Here is a 25,149-nt window from a genome sequence, read left to right as displayed (position 1 = left end):
AGAGGTGCAATTAATGCAGGTATTGAGTGCAAAGTAGGAGGACTTCTTAAAGAAAAACTAACAGGTCTGTTAGAGCCAGAATTCTTGCTGGTTGGTAGGTGATCAAACACTTATTGAATCCAATTTAATTATTTAAAAATCATACAATGTGATTTTCTGTTTTAGATTCTGTCTCTCACAGTTGAAGTGTACCTATGATAAAAGTACAGACCTCTCAATTCTTTGTAGGTGGGAAAACTTTCAAAATAGGCAGTACATCAAATACTTATTTTTCCCACTGGATTTGCACTCAGCCAGTACTGATCAGAGTATGGAATTTGCCTAACAATTAGAAATGGGTGAACCCCTGGATGTCCGGGGTCCAGTGGGTTCGTGCATGACAGTGCGGCAAACACTGCTTCTGATCAGTCAGACAGCCGCGGATCCCATGCTGTCAAATGAAAGCATGAGCCCACAGCTGTGATCGGAGGTATAAGTTTACCTCCGGTCACTAGCACAGGCTGATGGGACTACTGCTCCCATCAGACTACGCCTGCTGCCGATAAGAACACTGAGAGCAGGCGACTGCTGATGGGAGTATTCATCAGCCGGCTCCTGCGTGCTAAACAAATAATTAAAAAAAAGAACAAAAACCCGGTGTTGGTTTCCCTGTAAATAAATTATAGTGTGAACATTGCTTTTTTGTGCTGTTCTAGCTTAAATATGGTATGAATATTGTATTCCTATGATACTTAGTGCAAATAAATAATGAAGGATATCATAGTATGAACAGAGCACTCATCATTAATACAGTGTGAACAAAGCACTATAGGTGGAGGTTTTCCTTATCCATAGAAATCCCAAATTTAAAAAAACAGTTGGGAATATTGTAGTGTGAAGCACTACAGGGAGAGGTCCTCCTTTCTTTAGAGAGTGAATGGTGTATCGTGACACTTAAACCGAAGGTGATAAACTATTAGGCCATGTGCACACGTTCAGGATTTTTTGCGTTTTTTCGCTATAAAAACGTGATAAAAACGCGAAAAAAACGCTAACCTATGCCTCCTATTATTTACAGTGTATTCCGCATTTTTTGTGCAAATGTTGCGATTTTTTCCGTGAAAAAATCGCATCGCGGAAAAAAAAGCAACATGTTCATTAAAAATGCGGAATTGCGGGGATTCCGCACACCTAGGAGTGCATTGATCTGCTTACTTCCCGCACGGGGCTATGCACACCATGCGGGAAGTAAGCAGATTATGTGCGGTTGGTACCCAGGGTGGAGGAGAGGAGACTCTCCTCCACGGACTGGGCACCATATAATTGGTCAAAAAAAAAAGAATTAAAATAAAAAATAGTCATACTCACCTTCGATGTCCCCGGAATGTTCCCGCCTCTCACCGCTGCATGCTGCCGCTTCTGTTCCTATAGATGGTGTGGTTCAGGACCTGCGATGACGTCACTGTCTTGTGATTGGTCGCGTGACCGCTCATGTGACCGCTCGCGACCAATCACAAGCCGTGACGTCACCGAAGGTCCTGAACCACACCGGCATCTATAGGAACGGAGGCTGCAGAGGGTGAGTATAACCATTTTTTTTATTATTTTTAAACATTCTATCTTTTACTATAGATGCTGCATAAGCAGCATCTATAGTAAAAAGTTGGTCACACTTGTCAAACAGTATGTTTGACAAGTGTGACCAACCTGTCAGTTTTCCAAGCGATGCTACAGATCGCTTGGAAAACTTTAGCATTCTGCAAGCTAATTACGCTTGCAAAATGCTAAAAAAACCGCGAATAAAACGGAAAAAAAATGCAAAAAAAAAATGCGGATTTCTTGCAGAAAATTTCCAGTTTTCTTCAGGAAATTTCTGCAAGAAATCCGGACGTGTGCACATACCCTTAGCATGTGAAAATTTTGCAAGTGCTGATTTGGAAGTATGTGTAAATCCTGCTTGTGTTAACCCTTTCTCTCTTTTTCTTTGAAATTTAGTGGAAAACCCTTAGAGAACTTACTAACTTAGATGTATATAATTAGGATAAATATCCTGTAAGAGGAAAGGAATTTAGTACATCTGAAAATGAACCATCACATCAATAAAGATGAATAAGGGCCAGAAATATTATGTGATTTATTGTGTGATCCGAAAAAAATATGTACAGTGTATACTCGAGTATAAGCCAACCTGAATATAAGCCAAGGCACCTAATTTTGCCACGGAAAGCTGGATAAGCTTATTGACTCGAGTATAAGCCGGGTATGCATTGTCTCCTCATCCCTGTCTTACTATGTGTGGCTCCCCAGGTCTCCTAGTTGTATGCATGGCTTGGCATCCTCCCCCTTCTATGCATAGTTCAGCATCCTCCCCCTTCTATCCATGGCTCAGCATCCTCCCCCGTCATAATCACCCTCCTCGCGCGGTCCTGCACATCCCTGCATCTCCGTTGTCCGGCGCCAGCAGCTCTCTTCTCATCGGTCACATGGTACCGCTCATTAAGGTAATGAATATGCGCTCCACGCCTATGGGAGTGGAGACGCCTACATATTCTCTCCTTGAAGACTAGCACTTGCGGATTACTGTGATTTTTTGAAACTGAGTGTTTTTGGTTTTACTATGCTCTTTTGTGTCTTCAAGTTTCTTGGTGGTGTGGGAATAGGTTCCTACAGACTTGTTCACTGTGCAAGTAGCCCATGTGTTCCTGTTTCCATAATTGTTCTCTTGTGTCTACAAGACTGGGGAGTTACCCACCACTCCTCTTGGGCTATCTGCACAAAAGCTGTTCCACTCAGCATGTCCACATGGACTTTTCCTCTCTGAACCCTGTTCACACAAGTAATATACAGATGATCAGGTTTTAAATACATCAGATAGGGATTGCATACATCAGTTAGGACTGCTCTGATATGGGTATACCTTGACGTTTGGTGGAGCAGCTTAGTATATTTTTGCAAAAAACGTATCAACCAAATACCCTGTTCTTTACATCTTTCTACTAGCACTTGCGGATTACTGTGATTTTTTGAAACTGAGTGTTTTTGGTTTTACTATGCTCTTTTGTGTCAAGTTTCTTGGTGGTGTGTGAATATGTTCCTACAGACTTGTTCACTGTGCAAGTAGCCCATGTGTTCCTGTTTCCATATTCTTTACCTTAATGAGCGGTACCACGTGACCACTGAGCAGAGGAGCTGCTGCCGCTGGACAATGGAGGTGCAGGGACCTGCAGGACCACGTGAGGAGGGTTTGATGTCACAGACACCGGCTCCTGCTGAAAATCTCGGCTTATACACGAGTATATACGGTATTTGTATTTTTCGTGGAATGTATTTAACATTGATTCCATGTTGTAGAGCAAAATATAGAGGTAACAAAGATTAGTATTATAGTTAGTGATGAGCGAATATACTCATTACTCGAGATTTCTCAAGCATGCTTGGGGGTCCTCCGAGTATTTTTTAGTGCTCGGAATTTTAGTTTTTCCTGCCGCAGCTGAATGATTTACATGTTAGCCAGCATAAGTACATGTGAGGATTCCCTAGCAACCAGGCAACCCCCACATGTACTTATGCTGGCTATGAGATGTAAATCATTCAGCTGCGGCAAGAGAAACTAAAACTCCGAGCACTAAAAAATACTCGGAGGACCCCCGAGCGTGCTCGAGAAATCTCGAGTAACGAGTATATTCGCTCATCACTAATTATAGTGTTTCTGTGTATAATGTTATTTTGTAACACAGAAATTGATAGATTTAAATGTTTTGTAGCCATGCATGGGAAATTCGAATATGTTTAGCTGCAGCTGTCTCCCACCTGTGATTTAATTGATTTGTTTGCAATCAGGAAATTGGTGTATGCACATGTTCAGATTGCTTTTAAATGCTGTAAGTTCACTTGGATGGTAACTTGACAAAGAGCATGTTGCTCGAAACGCGTTAAAAGATACCTGTACTCTCTTTTTTATGAGCACACAATTTTAATCTTTGCTCCATGTACCTTGGAAAAGGAAAAATGCACTTTTTTGGACTTCATCTGTGAGCTGGATTTTTCTGCTTTCGTCATTAGATGTTGCACCCTGCCCAGGTGCTATCTGTGCTCCAGAAGTGTGGAATTGCAGGTGGTGAGCTGGATTTTCTTCTTTGATCTATAAGACAACCCCATTACTAATCCTATAGTTGTATTGTAAATAAAGACACAGCAAGTATAAAGTATTTTATTTCAAATAAAAACAAAACACACTTTCCTTTTTTATTTAAAAATAACAAACACGGTTATACTCACCAAATGCTCATTCCATTGAATCCCTCATCTCCTGTAACAAAAAAATAAATAAAATAACCATATCCCTCAGCTGTCCGTCGTTCTGTTCCACACCGTAATCCATGTCTGAGAATTACTAGTTTTCAACCTGGGGGGGTTGAACCCTGAAGAAGCCGATGCGAAATGCGCATTGGGGTTTGTTGTACCTCATCTACAGGTAATACATGGTTTACTATACATTAATTTGCTGATGGTTTGGTTTACATTCAATATAATGCATTATCAGGAGTGTGAGGGGCTGGTTATGTGATTGCTGCAACGCCTTTATACCATTTAGGATATCGCCTTGAGCACTATATATGTAGCAATCTACAGCTGTCACCACTACTTACTCCTGTATAATAGGGTCGATATATGACTTTTGTGATATACTATTTTGACAGGAAAATATATTCATCTTCCATATATATTTTTATTTGAATGGCATCAGATTTCATCATTTGTATATTTATTGAATGTCCATTTATGGAGACACCGCATAGACAAGGGATCGTCCCACCGAATGCCCACTCTCCCTTTAATGTGGCCATAACGCTACTCAGACAACACAGGTGAGAGTAAAAAAGTGTGGCAATGTTTTATTGAACCACAAAATAGGCAGATAACACGTAGAACAGTCCTAGCACAGTACCCCAAGATGGTGCATAGTACAGAGTCTCACCCTTCCGCTGACTCGTCGGGACAATGGCAGCTGTTACTTCAGAGCTTCCAGGGTCGACTATCCCACCTGTGGCACGCACACAGCGAGTAGGTAACGACAAGCGTAGGAAGATGACAGTCCATTAAGGTACAACGTCAGTTGACTTGAGGGTCACAACCTGGCTTCTCCGAACATCTCCATAGAGCCAGGCGACCAGCGGGTCCCAATCCTGGCTGTCTCCAAACGTATCCATGGTTCAGCGATGGTCAATTGAGCAGATCTGTATTCTTCCAGCCGGGGCCGAAGTCCCCTAAGCCAGCGGCCTGTAGAATAATGAAACTGTGTCCCTTGTGATGGAGCCATGATATATTGGCTGCCGTCCTGTCTCTGGCTGTATTGATGCCTTGCTGCATCTCTCTCTGAACACATGCAGATCCTCCTTTTTATAGGTCACAGTTTTTCACTTAAGGTACCGTCACACTAAACGATATCGCTAGCGATCCGTGACGTTGCAGCGTCCTGGATAGCGATATCGTTGTGTTTGACACGCAGCAGCGATCAGGATCCTGCTGTGATATCGCTGGTCGTTGATTAAAGTTCAGAACTTTATTTGGTCGTCAGATCGCTGTGTATCGTTGTGTTTGACAGCAAAAGCAACGATACCAGCGATGTTTTACAATGGTAACCAGGGTAAATATCGGGTTACTAAGCGCAGGGCCGCGCTTAGTAACCCGATGTTTACCCTGGTTACCAGTGTAAAATGTAAAAAAACAAACAGTACATACTCACCCTCTGATGTCTGTCACACGTCCCTCGCCGTCCGCTTCCTGCACTGACTGTGAGCTCCGGCCGGCCGCAAAGTGAAAGTACAGCACAGCGGTGACGTCACCGCTCTGCTGTTAGGGCCGGCGCTCAGTCAGTGCAGGAAGCGGACGGCGAGGGACGTGAAGGTGAGTATGTAGTGTTTGTTTTTTTACATTTTACACTGGTAACCAGGGTAAACATCGGGTTACTAAGCGCAGCCCTGCGCTTAGCAACCCGATGTTTACCCTGGTTACCCGGGGACCTCGGCATCGTTGGTCGCTGGAGAGCTGTCTGTGTGACAGCTCTCCAGCGACCAAACAGCGACGCTGCAGCGATCGGCATCGTTGTCTGTATCGCTGCAGCGTCGCTTAGTGTGACGGTACCTTTAGGCATTCCACCACAGGCTTGGAGGAAGGTGGTATCCCTCACTGCTGGAGTGTTCAAACAACATGCATAGATTGTCTTTTATATTGCAGAGCACTAATGGATCATCAATATATTAACAAACATTCACAAATTGTGCCTCTGTTTCCTAAACATAGTAGAACAATACTAGGACTGCAATACAAGGACAGATACAGTAGCTAATCAGCAGCCGGTCAACAAATGGCAGCCATTGAACATTAAATCAATGACAATAAGGGTTAACAGTCATTCTCACATGAACTCTAACTTACGGTATGTCCCTAGGCCTATTGAAATAAGTCATATGGTTAATTTAGGCTGGTTTCACACATCAGTTTTTAGTCGTCAGGCACAATCCGTCGAATGTTAAAAACCGGATCCGTCGCGGTTTAATTAAAACTGATGCGACGGATCCGTTTTTTTCTACGGATCCGACTAGCTGATCCAGCTAATTGGATCCCCAAAAAATTGGAGCCGTCATTTGACAGTTCAGGGGGCTGAACCCGAACAGCAACACGGACTTCCTGGTGAAGTCTGTGTTTGGTGTCTATGCCCCAAACAGTAGGTGTTCAGTACGGATGCCGAACTTTACTATTTGAGTTCGCCCAGCTCTACTAACAATGCATCTATAGTATAGTTTGTGAAAGCGATAGGGACAGCACAAAGGAAGCATGGCAAGAGTATAAAACTTATATAATAAAAAAGGGATAATGAAGTGCATTTAAGATATCTATAAAATAGATATTCCTGTGGTTATTGTTTTATGCAATTAAAAATAAATGACAGTTACTTTTTAAAAGACGAAAGAGACCTCATAAAAATGAAACCGATTTTATTAGTACAAATCATTAAAAATGCAAATAAGTGTTCACTCAAAACAATGTTCCCTCACATAAGAGTCTTTCCAACACACATAATAAGTTATCACCCTTACATATACAAGAAGTCTGGCAATATACTTATTACAGGACTGGTACGTCACTCAATAAGGGTCCCTGCCTACCCCCACTGACCCCACATTGCAAGGCTGTAAGGCTCCATGGAGGTGGGGTGGGAGAGGGGGGGTTCTAAAACTGGAAATTAAAAATGTCTGTTGGACATAGCAACCACTCACAGTGTAGCTTTCATTTCTTAGGGTGCTCAAAAGAAATACAAGCTGCACTATGATTGGTTTCTGCAGCCTACAATAACAATTTTTCCTTTAAACACTCTTATAAATCTGACCCTTATGTCTGAGATCTCTAACGCATCTTTACATACTCCAGGTTACTGAACTGGTGGGGGTGTCCTGCAGGAATTTTACTGAGGGAAGGTACAGTCTTAACATTTATATTATTAAGGGACTTAAATATTTATTTCTATATCGGGTACTTTGAAGCAATCATACAAACTGATTACGTTTTGTCCACATAAAAATATAAAATTGACAATAAAACACACATTTAAATACATGATTGTATAAATCAAAATCTAGATTAAAAAAAGATTTGTGGACTTAAAATATATTTAAAAATTTCATCAATAAAATGTGACTTTATAATAAGTAATCCTGCTCCATTTGAAGTTCTGCCATCTTCAGCGAATCGACTACCCAAAGAATTGGAACAATCTTATATTTTTTGGTGAATGTCCTTCTCAGACTCTTAATTTCTGCTAAACGAGACAAGTCATCTCCTACCACAACATGTGAAACTCCTTCTTCAAGATGGCTCACTACTTTTGCTCCATGAAAGCGCAACTCCAGAGCTCTTATACTCATAGCAGAGTTTTCAATTTTAGTAAATGGGTCGTTAAGGACTGTATAAATATCTAGATATACAACACATTGACGGAACATACTACTAGAAGAATTTTCCCATGGATAGCGATGTTCTAGGTCAGCAATCATGTCCAGGGGGATTTTGTCCTTCGTGTCAGGTATTCTGGTAAACAGATCCTTCAGCTCAGACTCATTAGTATCTGTGACATAACTGTCACCATAGCAGTCATATTCACTAGCAAAGTGTTCCTTGGTGGACGGACACATATGAATCATATGATTAGGTTGCCAAGGTACGAAGGTTTTATTTTCAAAGCACTCAAGAAGCCAAGCAGCTCTGACAACATCGTGCTTATTAGAAGAGATAACATTTTTCACTCTGACATTGGTAGTTCCTACAATAACGCAATATGTGTCTTCTCCGGGATTTTGTACCACTATGCCACCACAAGCAGCTATCATGCTCTCTAGATTTGACTTTGAATGGATATCTGTTCCACTCATCACACAGAACTCAACCTCTTCAAACATATTTGACTGCTTCGAGATGTTGGTAAGATCGGGCGCTTTCAAATGAGAAACCACACCGATGACTTTCCTAATCTTCGGAACATTTTTTCTTTTCTTTTCTGGTGGCTCTTCACTGAAATCCAAGTGTTTTGAAGCTAATTTCCCAGAAGCTTTTTCTCGAAATTGTTCCAAGTCATCAAGTGTCATACAGTCATACCATTCCTTGTCTTCTCTGATCTTTTCAATTCGGGGAAACCGTAGAGTACAACTGGTTTTGTACATATCACTGTGAACAATCTCTGCTGCCTTGACTTGAATGATAACAGAATTACAAGGCTCAATAAACACTTCTGGCTTTTCAGTTGCACACAATAGATTTATAGGTGGATCTTTTTTTCGATAACGTTTCCAGTGGGGAGCCAACTTTAAACCTAAGTCATATAATTCTTTCATGGTGTAGCCTGAGCCAATACGACAAAGTGAATGAAAGACAGTTGGCTTCTCTCCTGGTTGTGGTTTCGCTGCCACTGCACACAAAAAATGAGACATCATACCCCCGCGCAGACCCTTGCCCCAATATCCCCCAACAATTAAAAGATCCAATTCATCCATGAGTCCATTAACATATTCAGGTTTGATCTTTAACCAGCCTTCACCACGTTTATCTGGCTTATAAATGGACATTGGGTCTTTCACCATAATTCCTTCCTCACGGTTATCGATTGCCTCATTTAGTGCATCAATTACATTCTTTTTGGTGCTGGCTTCAGTTTTGTGAACTATGTGAATCCTTCCAGTAACTGGGGTAAAAATGTCACGTAGCATGTCGTACCTTTTCCTAAGTGTTTCATGGGCTAACTTCTGGTCATTAAACATCAGAACATCAAACACACAGAAACAAGTTTGAAGTTCTGAATCATCAACCATCCTTTTGATGTCAAACTTATTTCCTTTCTGCATGAATGTCTCAGTGTTAGGATTGTAGGCCATCATTTCACCGTCAAGTATGCAGTTTTGGACATCAATATGAAAGACATTATGAATAAATGGCGTTAAAGTGCCTTCAAGGGGAGAACCACCGAACTGCTGGGTGTACTCAAAGCCATTCCGAGAAAAGTATTTATACACATCTCCATCTTTATGCATCTGCATACGTTCACCATCCAGCTTTGTTTCAATATAAAAACTCTGGTGGTTCATTTGTTTTTCTATGTGCTGAATGTTAGCAATTGCAGCAAGCATTGGTTTAAAGGCAGAAAATATTGAGATAGAAACGTCGCTAAGGCACACACTGGGGTCATGTAGCTGGAAACACACTTTTTCTAAATCTGTGGTGACATTATGAAGTTCTGCAGCATCAGGATGAAAGATGGAAAAGACTGTTTGCTGGCTAAACCCAAGCTTCATGTCCTTTATAATCATCCTTATAAGCCACTTCTGTTCTAGAGCAGTGGTGTTGGTAATTAAGTGCAGTAGACTTTTCTCTATCAGTTCCTTCTTCCTGCCTGCATTGTTGCTAGCTATTGAATCTAACTGATCATTCACATCCTTAATGAACAAGGTTCCTTCTTTTCGGCATCGTGACTTAAGCACAAAGTATGCTATTGCAGCAAAGTCGCCGGCATCTGAATTGGAGCCAGTAGGAGTTCGATAATTTAAAAGTTTAAGAGCATCTTTGCCATCTTTGGGCAAACCAAGAACTTTAATATAGAGTTTAGCAAGCAGAGTCTCCTTAATCCCATAAGCCATCCGCTCTCTTTCTAACTGTGGTAAAATAAGTCGCATTGCTGGATAGAAGGAGTCTTTAGTAGTAGGTTCGTTCTTGTTAACGGCATTGTGGAATTTTCTCCAGGAGTCAATAAATTGCTTTAAAATTTTTGTTTTCTCTGTTCTGTTCTTGCATTTCTGAATTCCTTCTAAAGTACTACAGAGATCTGCAAAAGGTACTTGAGCAGCCACAGTTTTTAAAGGCAGGATATCGGAAGACATTGTGCCAGAAATCTGTAGACAAAAGCACACAAGACTTCTTTAAACAGTTAATAAAACAAATTAAGACACATAATATCATGCATGTAATGCTCCAGTACACTAAGGCACTTCTCACTTAGCACTTGAGCCTCCTGTCAGGAGTATCTCCAAAAGTATACCTCCAACAGATGACGTAGAATAGCAATCTACACGAATATATACAATTTTTTTTTTCTTTTTATTGTGGGAGTATTTTATTATTATTATTTTTTTTTTTACAGGACTCCTCTACATTGCGTAGTCTACTCCACAGGTATATCAATACATGGGGGCCAAAATAACACTCTTCTTGCATCGGACGTGTGAATGAAACCCTATGGGTACATTTGTCGGTCACTTTCCTGGCATAAAAACAACATGATGTGAAACATGGGGAAGTGAATTGAAAGAATCACTGTCACTGATAAAATACAAACTAGAATCCCGTTTATGTGAAACTATTACCGCAATCTGCATTCTAGAGTATAATACTTGTTTTTTCTATAGTATTAGCTGTACAAAATTTATGCTGATAGGTCGGTCGTTTCCTTCTTTGCAGAATTGTGCACTATAAATACATTGCAATGGTAAAATATTGGATATAATGTAAATGCAGCATTTCTTTTAAGGGCCCTCACACACTTTAAAGGTAAGGTACCGCGTTTGTAGATCATTCATTAATCAATGTAATGTAGCATAACATGCTGTTATAACCAAGATTTGAATGCATGTAAAACAGATTTTGTGTGTTATACCAGTAGAAAGAAGGAACTGGGGGCTGACATCTTGGTTTCAGAGCAGTAGCACGACACTAGCAATGTAATTTTACGGCATCCCATGGACATAGGAGATAGTAGACCGGCGCTGACCCTATCTATAACATTGCAGCCACATTAGCAGTGAGCTGGGCACGCGTCTGTGAGCTGTACAGCTCACTGCTGTAGGTGTGACTAGCCACCATTTTACTATAGCCCAGTGCTATCTGCCGAGCTCCACTTGCTCTCTATCGCTGCAGGACAGAAGCGCTGACTGGAGCCAGGAGAGTGGGGAGTGCGGGTGATTTACCTCCCTGCTCCTCTGTCTGTACTCCAGGCACTGCACGTTCTGAGCAGACATCCCCTGCTCTCACACGCTGCCCTCCCTGGGTGCTTCTCCTGCTATGTCTCCGCCTCCCCACAGTCCCAGTGATCTCCGGTAAGCTGCACTCTCCCCCTGTGTCGCTCTCCCTCTCTGTGCGGTGTGTGGGGGGGTCTCTATGCGTGTGTGCAAGCATCGTCCGATGGGACTACAAGTCCCATCAGACGATGCCTGCTACACTGACAGTGATTGACACATTAGCCAATGATGGGACAGTAATAGTCCCATCATCCGGCTAATGTGTTGAATAAAAAAAAAAAAAAAAACACTACATACATACACGCTACATACTGTACATGCATGCTACATACTGTACATGCATGCTACGTACATGCATGCTACGTACATGCATGCTACGTACATGCATGCTACGTACATGCATGCTACGTACATGCATGCTACGTACATGCATGCTACGTACATGCATGCTACGTACATGCATGCTACGTACATGCATGCTACGTACATGCATGCTACGTACATGCATGCTACGTACATGCATGCTACGTACATGCATGCTACGTACATGCATGCTACATACATACATACATGCTACCTACATGCTACATACATACTCCATACAGTACATTCATACATTACATACAATACATACATACATATAGACATACAGTACATTAAACATAGATTACATACTCACCATTACTTGTCATTTTGTTCCCCGAAGCCAGTGTCATCTGTAAAAAATATGAAAAAAAACAAACAACCAATATACTCCCTGTCTGCAGAAATCCACGAGTGTCCCACGACGATCTCCCATGGAGAGCAGCATTATCAGATAATGCGACTGCTCTCCAGGGGCTCCAGGAACAGAATGACGGCAGGAAGGTATCCTTCCACCACTGTATTCCTCCGCCGCTGTAAAAAAAAAGGTCATAGTCTCACTTTATGCAATTGCTGTATGATAAATTTTCCCAGGCAGCAATTGTCATAAAGTGAGACTTTGAACTCAGGTAACCTCAGTGATGCACTGCAGGAGCCATTGTCTCCTGTCAGTGTGTCACTGATGGTCCTATAAAGCAGTGACATCACCCGATGTCACTGTTTCATAGGGGAGATCGTTGTGGGACACTCGTTATTAATTGGACTACGGCGGACAGGTAGTATACGGTTTATTATTTTACGTTTTTTGCAGGCACTGAAGTATGGTAAGTATGATGAAACTAGATTGTGGCCCGATTCTAACGCATCGGGTATTCTAGAATATGCATGTCCCCGTATTATATGGACAATGATGATTCCAGAATTCGCGTCAGACTGTGCCCGTCGCTGATTGGTAGAGGCAACCTTTATGACATCATCGTCGCCATGGCAACCATTATGACATCTACGTCGATACTGTGCCCGTCGCTGATTGGTCGAGGCAACCTTTATGACATCGTCGCCATGCTGTGCCCGTCGCTGATTGGTCGAGGCCTGGCGGCCTCAACCAATCAGAGACGCAGGATTTCCAGGACAGACAGACAGACGGAAAAACCCTTAGACAAATATATATATATATATATAGATATAGATATAGATATAGATATAGAGAGAGAGAGAGAGAGAGAGAGAGAGAGAGAGAGAGAGAGATGAAGAATATTAAAATAGTTTTTCCTAATGTGTGCGTGTTTTATTAACCCTTTCTTACTATTGGATTAATAACGGATAGGCGTCTTATTGATGCCTCTCCGTTATTAACCCGGCTTAATGTCACCTTACAATAGCAAGGTGACATTAACCCTTTATTACCCCATATCCCACCGCTACACGGGAGTGGGAAGAGAGGGGCTAAGTGCCGGAATTGGCGCATCTTACAGATGCGCCATTTCTGGGGCGGCTGCGGACTGGTATTTGTAGCCGGGGGGGAAGGGGGGGGCAATATCCATGGCCCCTCTCTAGGTTATGAATATCAGCCCGCAGCTGTCTGCGTAGCCTTTCTGGCTATAAAATATAGGGGGACCCCACGTATTTATTTTTTTTGCAGTCCCCCTATTTTAATAGCCAGTAAAGGCTAGGCAGACAGCTGCGGACTGATATTCATAGCAGGCTACAGATATTGGCCCCCCGGTTTTCCCCCTCTGGCGCAGAAAATTGCACGGGAGCCCACGCAGTTTTTTTCTGTTTTTTTTTTTTTTTTAATTCAACGCTCATAAAGGCCTCTTTCACACTTGCGTCGGTACGGGTCCGTCGCTATGCGTCGGGCCTATGTACCGACGCACGTTGTGAAATTTGTGCCCGACGTGGGCAGCGGATGCAGTTTTTCAACACATCCGCTGCCCATTCTGAAGTCTGGAAGGAGGGGGCGGAGTTTTGGCAGCGCATGCTGTTTTTTTTCCGCCAGATCTGTTTTTTCCCGCTGGATCCATTTTTTTCCGCCGGATCCATTTTTTCCCCGCCGGATCCGTATTTTACCACCGGATCTGTTGTTTTCCGCCGGATCCATTTTTTTTCCGCCGGATCCGTTTTTTCCGCCGGATCCATTTTTTCCACCAGATCCGTTTTTCCATCGGATCCGTTTTTCCATCGGATCCGTTTTTTCCCGCCGGATCCGTTTTTTCCCGCCGGATCCATTTTTTCCCGCCGGATCCATTTTTTTTCCGCCGGATCCATTTTTTTTCCTGCTGGATCCGTTATTTGTCGCCGGATCCGGTTTTTTTTGTCAGATCCGTTTTTGTCGCCGGATCCGTTTTTTTTTCGTCAGATCTGTTTTTTTCCGCCGTTTTTTCTGATACTGAAGCTCTCCACGGGAGATCGTCGTGGGACACTCGTGGATTTCTGCGGACAGGTAGTATATTGGTTGTTTGTTTTTTTCATATTTTTTACAGATGACACTGGCTTCGGGGAACAAAGTGACAAGTAACGGTGAGTATATACGCTGTTACATGTACTGTATGTCTATATGTGTGTCATGTATGTAATGTATGAATGTACTGTATGTATGTATGTAGTATGTATGTATGTATGTAGTATGTATGTAGCATGTATGGAGTATTTTTTTTTTTATATTCAACACATTAGCGGGATGATGGGACTACTACTGTCCCATCATTGGCTAATGTGTCAATCACTGTCAGTGCAGCAGGCATCGTCCGATGGGATTTGTAGTCCCATCGGACGATGCCTGCACAGGCACAAAGACCCCCGGCAGGCCGTACAGACCCCGGAGATGCCGTACAGACCCCCCGGGAGGCCGTACAGACCACCAACGGTCCCGCACAGACCCCGGAGAGGCCGCACAGACAGCCACGACCAATCAACGACCGGCACAGTCTGGCGGAAAAATGGCCGCTCCTTCCTCCCCGCAGTCAGTGCCCGCTTCATACTCCCCTCCAGTCAGCGCTCACACAGGGTTAATGCCGGCGGTAAAGGACCGCGTTATGCCGTGTTTAACGCACTCCGTAACCGCTGCTATTAACCCTGTGTGTCCCCAACTTTTTACTATTGATGCTGCCTATGCGACATCAATAGTAAAAAAAATGTAATGTTAAAAATAATAGAAAAAACCTGCTATGCTTACCCTCCGTCGTCACGTCCTCTCCTCGGCAGTGCAAGCGGCAGGCTCCAGTGCCAAGGATGGTATGCGAGAAGGACCTTCCATGACGTCACGGTCATGTGACCGCGACGTCATCACAGGTCCTGCGCGCATCCAACCCTGGGACGGGAAGCTGCCGCGTGCACCGCACACAGGCGACAGGACTCCAAGGGCTCCCTCGGAAGGTGAGTATATGTTTATTTTTTAACTCTTTTTTCACCTGTTACATACGTGTCTGGGCAATATACTACGTGGCTGGGCAATATACTACGTGGCTGGGCAATATACTACGTGGGCTGGGCAATATACTACGTGGGCTGGGCAATATACTACGTGGGCTGGGCAATATACTACGTGACTGGGCAATATACTACGTGGACATGCATATTCTAGAATACCCGATGCGTTAGAATCGGGCCACCATCTAGTACCATATATGTATATATGCCATGGATGAGGCCACAGTAAAGTGTATCTTTATTTGGGACAAAAGGTAACTCACAGGTCATTGCAGATGATGATGATGAACATACAATTTGTCATTCCTCCTACACAGTCACATACCAGGGAGGAAGCAACTCCAGCCAGTGTAATATTGCCCCTTTCTTTGGGTCACATGGTAACTCACATGCATTTATTTACAGTCCACAGACTCCACTCTACCTCTCTGCTGTCTGCTCCTCCCACATGAGTCACAGTCACACTTCACTGGCTGAATCTGAGAAGCTGCCAGGCCCAGACAAGAAAGAAAAAAAAAAAGGACTCGGCTCACTCACTCTGCAGAGCCAACTCCTTTCATTCACAGCAGGGAGCCGGCTCTTTGTATCGGCTCGTTCACGAATGACACATCACTAACACACACACCACTTCAGTCTTCCTCCAGTCCACCACGCTGCTGCTGAGCCCACTGTGTTCTGCTCCGCTGTAAACAAGCTGTGCTTCTGATGCAGTAACTGCTGGTGATAGCAGATCACAGAGCAGTCACACACAAAATGGCGCTGCCCTGTGATGCTGCTCTTCATTCTGCCCCAGGGATATTAGACCACCCAAAAGGGGAGGGAAATGCTGATGTCAGCAGTTACTGCCCAGATTTTTCAGCTAACAGTAAAGCTGGTAAGTCTCACTATAGCTGCTTGAGGTCTAAAATGGAAAATGCTCCCCCTAGTGGTCAATATATATATTTGTAAGAAAATATATATTTTTCATATAGAAATGTTTGCAAACAGTGCAAACATTGCACTAGTACATTTTATTTACTATTTTAAGCTTAATTCCACTAAAAAAAAAAAAAAAATACAAGAAAACTGGTGGCACCTTCCCTTTAAAGCGAACCTGTCACCTGAATTTGGCGGGCCCTTTTTTCGGTCCGATGGGCGGTGTTTTCGGGTCTTTTATTCACCTCTTCCTTTCCCGCTGGCCGCAATATTGTCTTGAAGTTGATTCGCTTTCCTCTGTAGAACACGCGTGTGCATGGCAATCTTGCCTTGCGCATGCGCAGTATGATTGGCCCAACTGCGGGCAATGCCGAAAAGCATTAGTGCGCATGCGCCGGCGCACTATGTCCCGGAACACAGCGATGTGCTTGAAAAAAAAAAATGTTCCTGTGCTGAGAAAATCTTATAAATGTGCCTGTTATGGGAGGGAAGGTCGCAAGAGAGTATACAAACATTACAGCAGGGGGTCGCAAAGGATTCCTTCTTTGAGGTAAAATACTGTTTAAAAACAGGCAGGGAGATGTTTTCTCTCGCAAAAAGAATCAGCTGTGATCCCGGGCTGTAATGTCTGTGTATTATTTTGGTTCCCTCCTACCCAGGAGCTGTAGTTTGATCAGAACATGTTCCTGTACGGTCAGACACAGCCATTACACAGTACATAATACGCACATTTATAAGATTTTCTCAGCACAGGAACATTTTTTTCAAACACATCCAATTGTGGAAATAATTATTATTCCAAGATGTTTTGATTAAAATCAACTTTAAAATTAATTTGAACTATATTCAACATAAAGAAAAACAATGGGCCCTAGAATTGATGATGTGGCCCATAGAGCGCTGATCTCATCATCAAATCTGTCTGGGATTACATGAAGAGACAGAAGTCTTTGCACAAGCCTGGTCACACCTAATATTGAGTTCATTAGGCTTGCCTTTTGCTCATTCATGTTCCACTTTGTTATTTGATAAAAAATGAACTACTAAGGCCACGTTCACACGGTCAGTATTTTACCTCAGTATTTGTACTCCAAAACCAGGAACAATCAGAGGAAAAGTATAATAGAAACACGTCACCACTTCTGTATTTATCACCCACTCCTGGTTTTGGCTTACAGATACTGAGATAAAAAAACTCACCAAATACTCGACGTGTGCACGTGGCCTGACACTTCCATGCTTTGAAATGCTACAAAGAAAAACAATTTGCATCCTTTCTCCCACACCTCATTTCATATAGGCTCTCACCCTCCCCTGCTCCAGTGCCAGCCTCGTTGAGAGGCTACAGAGGGGAAGAATTGGTGCTGAAGCAGAGGAGGGTAACCGAAGCAGTGTTTGACATATAGATTATATATATCTATATGATCATCTTCCATCTGTTTGTCAGTCTGTCTGTTTCTCCGTCACGGAAAACACGCGTCGCTGATTGGTCGCGGCCGGCTGGGAACGACCAATCAGCGACAGGCACAGTCTGGCAGCGAATTGACCCCTCCCTACTCCCCTCCAGTCAGTGCCCCCTCCATACTCCCCTCCAGTCAGAGCCCACATATCGTTTTAGCAGTCCGTTAAATGGACTGCGTTACACCGCGGCATAACGCGGTGTAACGCAGTCCATTAACGCTGCCATTAACCCTGTAAGTGTGACCAACTTTTTACTATTGATGCTGCTTATGCAGCATCAATAGTAAAAACATATAATGTTAAAAAAAAAAATATATATATATTCTCACCTTCCGGTGTCCGCGGCAGCCTTTCCCGCTCCTCGCGACGCTCCGGTCCAAAGGATGCATTGCGGCAATGACCCCAGATGACGTAGCGGTCTCGCGAGACCGGTACATCATCACAGGTTATTGCTGCAAGGCATTACTGGGAACGGAGCGTGGCGAGGAGCATCGCTAAAGGCCTGGGCTGGATCTGGGGGCCGCCGGAAGGTGAATATATAACTATTTTTTATTTTAATTATTTTTTTTAACAGGGATATGGTGCCCACATTACTATATACTACGTGGGCTGTGTTATATACTGCGTAGGCTGTTGATATACTACGTCGGCTGTGCAATATACTACGTGGGCTGTGCTTTATACTACGTTGCTGTGCAATATACTACGTGGGCTGTGCTATATGCTATGTGGGCTGTGAGACTCTTTTCGCCCGGGGCCAGCCAGGCGCGACCAATCAGCGACAGACGCAGTGCGGCCGCAAATTAGCGCGGGACTGGAACCACGCTTCGCTAGTTGGTCGCACCCGTCCGAATCCTGTGTATTCATTGCATTATTCTGAAATCTTCATAAATAAACTACATACATATTCTAGAATACCCGATGCGTTAGAATTGGGCCACCATCTAGTCTATCTATCTCTCTCTATAATATATATATATATATATATATATATATATATATATATATATATATATATATATATATATATATATATATATATATATATATATATATATTAGAAAAAATGGAACAGCACTACTTTTATATGTATCACCGAAGATACACAAGACCCTAATTAACCCCCCGGGACGTCCCATAGTCTCGGGGGTGGGGTCAATTTTTAACAAAATGGGTATCTTCTTGGATAGGATACTCAACCCGATGGTCAGAGAATGTAAGTCATATATTAGAGATACGACGGATTTTTTAGGTAAATTGGAGGCACTACGGCTAGAGGGGGATATCATTTTGCCATCCTTCGACGTGGTGTCACTTTACACTTCGATAGACCACGAACAGGGTTTAAAGGCAATAGGTGACAAATTAAATCCCAGTAGGTGCACTCCTGAAGGCAGAGCTTTTCTACTAAAGATATTAGAGATTATTCTAAAACTGAATTATTTTATGTTCGGTGACGCGTTTTACACGCAAAAACGAGGAACAGCTATGGGGGCCAATATGGCCCCCGCGTACGCTAATCTGGTTATGGAAGTCCTGGAGGAGGACCTCATCTATGTATCCCACCACTTCCGACATGTTGTGACGTGATGGAGGTACATAGATGATGTCTTCCTCCTTTGGACAGGCACTCAGGGCGCACTGGAAGAATTCTTCCACTATCTAAACACCATTGATAACACAATCAAATTCACGCTTGTAATGTCCAAAAAGGAAATCCAATTCCTAGACGTACTTGTCAGTCTAAAGGAGGGGCAACTCAGTACCATACTCTTTGTGAAAAACACAGATAGAAACAACCTGTTACTCTATGATAGTCAACACCCGCGGTCTATGGTGAAATCCATTCCACTGAGCCAATTACTTAGGGTCAGGCGGATTGTTAAAGAAGAAAAAGATATAGACATAGTGGTGGACTCACTTGTTAAAAAATTTGTGGATAGGGGATACCCTAGGCACTTATTGGAAATGACTAAAAATAAGGTGTTACGGGAGAATAGAGTGGAACTTATCCATAAAAAAATAAACAATAGATGTGAGAAGAAACTTAAAAGAGTTCCATTTGTTACCACATACAGTGAGGAGAGCAGGGAAGTGGCTAACGTGATTAGTAAACATTGGGGGATGCTTGGCAGATGTTTGCCTGGTATAAAGGAGTTGCAATTACCACCGTTATATTCTTACAGACGAAATAAGAACATAAAAGATTACTTGATTAAGTCAGATATTGGCCCAAGAAAAAAGAGCCGACAATTATTACTAACAGGTTCAGAGAAGACTGGTTGTTTCCCATGCTTAAACTGTGTGAATTGTACCTATATGGTGAAGGGGGCAACATTTGAACACCCTAAAACAGGGAAAATATATGGTATTAAACACTATTTAACATGCAGCTCAGATTATGTAGTGTATCTCTTGATGTGTCCTTGTAAGCTGTGGTACGTCGGAGAAACGACGTGTGAGTTTAAAGTACGAATGAATCAGCACCGATACTCCATCAGGAAAAAGAGGACTGACCTCCCGGTCCCTAAACATTTTGTGGAGTGTAACCATTCGGAAAAGGATTTAAAATTTAAAATAATTGATAGGGTACCGGTCAATAGGAGGGGGGGTGGTAGAGAGCGGATCCTCCGTAAAAAAGAGTGGATATATAAATTGAATACACTTAGGCCTATGGGCCTGAATGCGGACTTTAATTTACACACAGTTATATAATAAGGGCGTTTCTATATCGGAATTGTATAGTTGAAAATTTGGTACTTTTATATTTGGGAATACTTTGTTTGTATGAGTATGTTCCTAATTTTATTCTGTATATCTTTTGTCCAGGTACTGTTGCTGTTAATGGAAGACCTTGATTGGAGAGACATATATATGTTGGGGGAATAATTTTTTCCAAAAATGTTTTTTCCAAAAAAATACAAATTTTTGATTTATATGGATATATAATTTGTATGATGTATGCTGCTATGCACATGAATGGTGGGAGGCCACTTAGTAAACTATTTAAAATATTTGCTTGCCTTATATATGTTTTTTAAGTCATTATTGATGTTGTGGCCATGGAGTGAAGTGCAATATATACACTGGTGAATTGCAGTGGATAAACCACATTTGTTAATAAGAGCCAGGACCAGTGTGCTACTGCTATACAGAGGTCAGGGGTGGAGGCGCCTTGTCCGGAGGGGTGAGGGGCACCCTCTAGACACTGTATGAGTGCCAGATGGGGGTCTGAATCAAGACACTCTCTGGTGGCTCATAGCAGGACTAGGCACAACCTACATGAGTCTATATGGCATAAAAGGAGTGATGATACTTCTGAGAACGTTAAGGTGGTTCACTGATAGCACCATGTGTGAATTGATCTTAAAAAACCTTTTTGGTAGAAAAATGAATTTTTTTATATATAATTATGGAAAGCCCTGTAATGTATGACGCATGGACTTTAGCATTTGATAATGTGCCACAAACCTTATGGTGCGTCTACTCATAGTATGATATGTGTGGGCAGTTATTATTTACATCGCTTGTATAATAATGCTGTGGAGGTCGCAGTATGATCTTTAATAAGATCGTAACGTCTGGCACTACGGCGCATGCGCAGGGGGTTAATTAAGTTACCCTATGCCTTAACCAAGATGGAGATCTTGTGCGCTACTGCGCAGGCGCGTGACGTCACATCGATACTAGCGGTCCCTCATTGGCCTCCTACCAAACATGTGATCAGGTTGTATACAGAAGCGCTCTGACATGCGAAGTGGCAGTCTTAGTACGCCGATAACACGTTGCCTCCTCCACCAGGGATATGTCTCTCCAGAGGTATGAAAAATGAGTAGATAGTTACTATATGAAGGAGTCGTTTTATGTGTTTTTAATAGTACACTGCTGGCACCAATACACATTATGAGGAGATGTAATTGATGGGACTCACTGATTGGCTGTACACTTTGGGGGATGTTGTGGTTATGCCCCTATATATATGTTGCTAAGAGGTCTGTTTATTGCTTGAGAAAGGCTCAGTCAGAGCCGAAACGTTGCATGGAGATGTGGGCTCAATTAACACCTGCATATCAACTTTAAAAAATATGGAGTGCTGCCTGCTTTTGTGGTATATATATATATATGTACACACATATATATACGTACGCATATATATATATATATACACATATATGTAATATATGTGTGCACATGTGTATATATATATATATTTGTGTATGTAGTATGTATGCGTATATATGTGTGTGTATATATATTTGTGTATGTATGTGTATATATATATGTGTGTGTACATATATATGCATATATATATATACACACACATACACAAATATATATACACACACACACTGCATGTATTACATATATATATATATATATATATATATATATATATATATATATATATATATATGTGCGTGTGTATATATATATTTGTGTATGTATGTATGTATGTATGTATGTATGTATGTATGTGAGTGTGTGTATATGTGTATATATATATATATACACACACACAATATATATATATATATATATATATATATATATATATATATATATATATATATATATATATATATATATATACATACATACATATATATACATACATATATACACTCACCGGCCACTTTATTAGGTACACCTGTCCAACTTCTTGTTAACACTTAATTTCTAATCAGCCAATCACATGGCGGCAACTCAGTGCATTTAGGCATGTAGACATGGTCAAGACAATCTCCTGCAGTTCAAACCGAGCATCAGTATGGGGAAGAAAACGGTAATTAGTCTTACCGGTAATAGTATTTCCAGGAATCCATCCTGACAGCACCATGGAGGTTGTCTTCTTATCCACAGTGGGACAGGAAACCACGAGTATAAAAGGACCCTCCCCTTACCAATCATCAGTGATTTTCAAAGTACCACATCTGGATGGATGCCAAAAAAGAATATTTTATTTAAACACAAACAAGATACAAATGTTTACGTCACATCAGATCTTAGTAAATTAGCATGGGAAGGGAAACTAGCAGTGCTGTCAGGATGGATTCCTGGAAATACTATTACCGGTAAGACTAATTACCGTTTTCCAGGTCATCCACCTGACAGCACCATGGAGAAGTACCAAAGCAGACTACTTCCTAGGGTGGGAATACTGCCTGGAGTACCCTCCTGCCAAAACTTAATTGTGTTGACATCACGTCTAGTTTGTAATGTTTGGAGAATGTACTAAGGTTAGACCAGGAAGCGGCGTTACAAATTTGATCTGCCGAAGCCCCCCCTTTTTCTGCCCATGAGGCTGCCATTGACCTAGACGAATGTGCTCTGATATATCCCGGCGGATCCCTCCCCCGGGCTTTATAGGCCGAGATTATTGTGGATCTAATCCATCTCGCGATTGTGGATTTAGACACCTTCCTACCCTTATTCGGGCCTCTAAACTGAACAAAAAGGTTATTATCTACCCTCCAGGGTGCTGTAATTTCTAGGTATTTAAGAACCGATTCTCTAACGTCCAGACTATGGTAAAGGGACTCCTTTTGATTTTTGGGTGACTGAAAGAAAGAAGGAAGTATGACCTCCTGATTAATATTTGAATCGGAGACTACCTTCGGAAGGAAAGCTGGGTCCAGTCTCAGAACCAGCCTGTCATGAAAAATCTGTAAGTATGGATCTTGAATAGAGAGGGCCTGAAGCTCTCCCAGTCTCTTTGCGGAAGTAATGGCTACAAGGAAGGCCGTTTTTAGGGACAATTTACCTATGTCTGGGTTATCCTCTATATCAAATTGAATTTTACATAATTCGTTAAGAACCAGATTTAAGTCCCATGGTGGGATAGTTTTCCTTATTAGAGGTTTTAGTCTTGCAACTGCCCTGGAAAATCGACTTATCCATGGGTGAGCTGATAAAGTACAGTCATAGAAAACACTAAGGGCCGCAATTTGCACCCGTAAGGTACTGGGTCTGAGACCTGCATTAAACCCTGCCTGTAGAAAGTCAAGGATTTTGGGAACATTAGGACAGTCAGTATCGACTGTAGTTTCTCCACAGTAGCTGCAGAATTTTTTCCAGATTTTGGAATAGATTGAAGAGGTTACTGGCTTCCTGCTCGCTTTTAATGTAGAGATCACCTCGTCCGATAAACCCTTTGCTCTTAGGACTTGCCGCTCAGGATCCAGGCTGATAAACGGAGGGATTCCGGATTTTGGTGGAGAATGGGACCTTGGAAGAGGAGATCCGATCTTTGTGGAAGAATAACTGGTTTCTCCTTTGACATCTTTTTCAGTAAGGAAAACCAACTCCTCTTCGGCCAGTACGGCACTACGAGCAGGACTTTGGCTCCGTCTTCTGCGATCTTCCTGAGAGTTCTTGGTATTAGGGCAAGCGGCGGGAACGCGTACAACAGACCTCTCTCCCATGATTGGGAGAAGGCATCGACTCCAGCCGGGTTCTCCTGAGGGTTTAGTGAGTAGAAGACGCTGGCCTTTGCGTTCTGTCTGGTCGCAAAGAGGTCTATCTCCGGGTACCCCCAATGACGACACAGGTCTTTGAAAACCACGTTGTTTAGCTCCCATTCTGTAGATAGAACCGTCCTCCTGCTCAGGAAGTCCGCTACTTGGTTGCTGGAGCCTTCCAAGTGAACTGCAGAGATCGAGAGTACCGTCACTTCTGCCCACCTGAAGATTTGTTCTGCCAACTGCTGTAGAGCCCTGTGTCTCGGACCACCCTGATGTCGAAGGAACGCAACTGCTGTTGTGTTGTCCGAGAGCACCTTTACGTGTCTGTTCTTCACCAAGGCCTGCGCTGAAGATAGGACCTTCCAGACTGCGAGCAGCTCTCTGAAGTTTGAGGATCGCGTGCTGTTTTCCCGGGTCCACTGACCCTGGTAATACCTTCCCTGGACGTGGCCTCCCCAGCCTTGCTGACTTGCGTCCGTAGTAATTATTACTTCGGGAGTATGATTCCAGGGTACTCCCCGCCTGAGGTTTTTGGGATCTGTCCACCAACGCAACGAGGTCTTCACCTGGTTTGGCAGCTGTATCACTTTGTCTAAGGATCCCTGCCTTCTGTCCCAGGATGAGAGAATCGCCTGTTGAAGCTGTCGGGAGTGAAATTGGTTCCAATTTACGCAAGGTATGCAGGCCGTCATCAGTCCTAGGATCTTCATGGCATCTCTGATGGAAACCCTGCTCTTCACGAAAAGATGAATCTTGCTTATTATGCCTCACAGTTTTTCCTCCGGCAGGAAGGACATTCTGACGCTTGAGTCTAGCATGACTCCGAGGAATTTTATCCTCCGTTTGGGTACTAGATCGGATTTTTTCCAGTTTATGATCCACCCCAAATTCTGCAGTGTGGAGATTACAAACTGACAGTCGGTCCTGAGTTGGTTTACCGTGTCTGCAACCACTAGGAAGTCGTCCAGATACGGGATGACTAA

At 42.6% G+C, this 25,149-nt stretch overlaps 1 protein-coding gene across 1 annotated transcript in view; it reads right to left on the bottom strand.

The window, feature by feature from the left end:
• Positions 1–6,960: 6,960 nt before the first annotated feature.
• The window catches only part of LIG4 (DNA ligase 4), a 29,355-nt gene continuing 11,166 nt past the window's right edge, over positions 6,961–25,149 (bottom strand). The window contains exon 3 of the mRNA XM_077297026.1: positions 6,961–10,415. Coding sequence (XP_077153141.1) covers positions 7,680–10,415 — 2,736 coding nt within the window. The 3' untranslated portion in view covers positions 6,961–7,679. The remainder of the gene's footprint in view (positions 10,416–25,149) is intronic.

Source organism: Ranitomeya variabilis, chromosome 3 (assembly GCF_051348905.1).
Source record: "Ranitomeya variabilis isolate aRanVar5 chromosome 3, aRanVar5.hap1, whole genome shotgun sequence".
Lineage (NCBI taxonomy): Eukaryota > Metazoa > Chordata > Amphibia > Anura > Dendrobatidae > Ranitomeya > Ranitomeya variabilis.
This window is presented reverse-complemented; position numbering and strand designations above follow the sequence as displayed.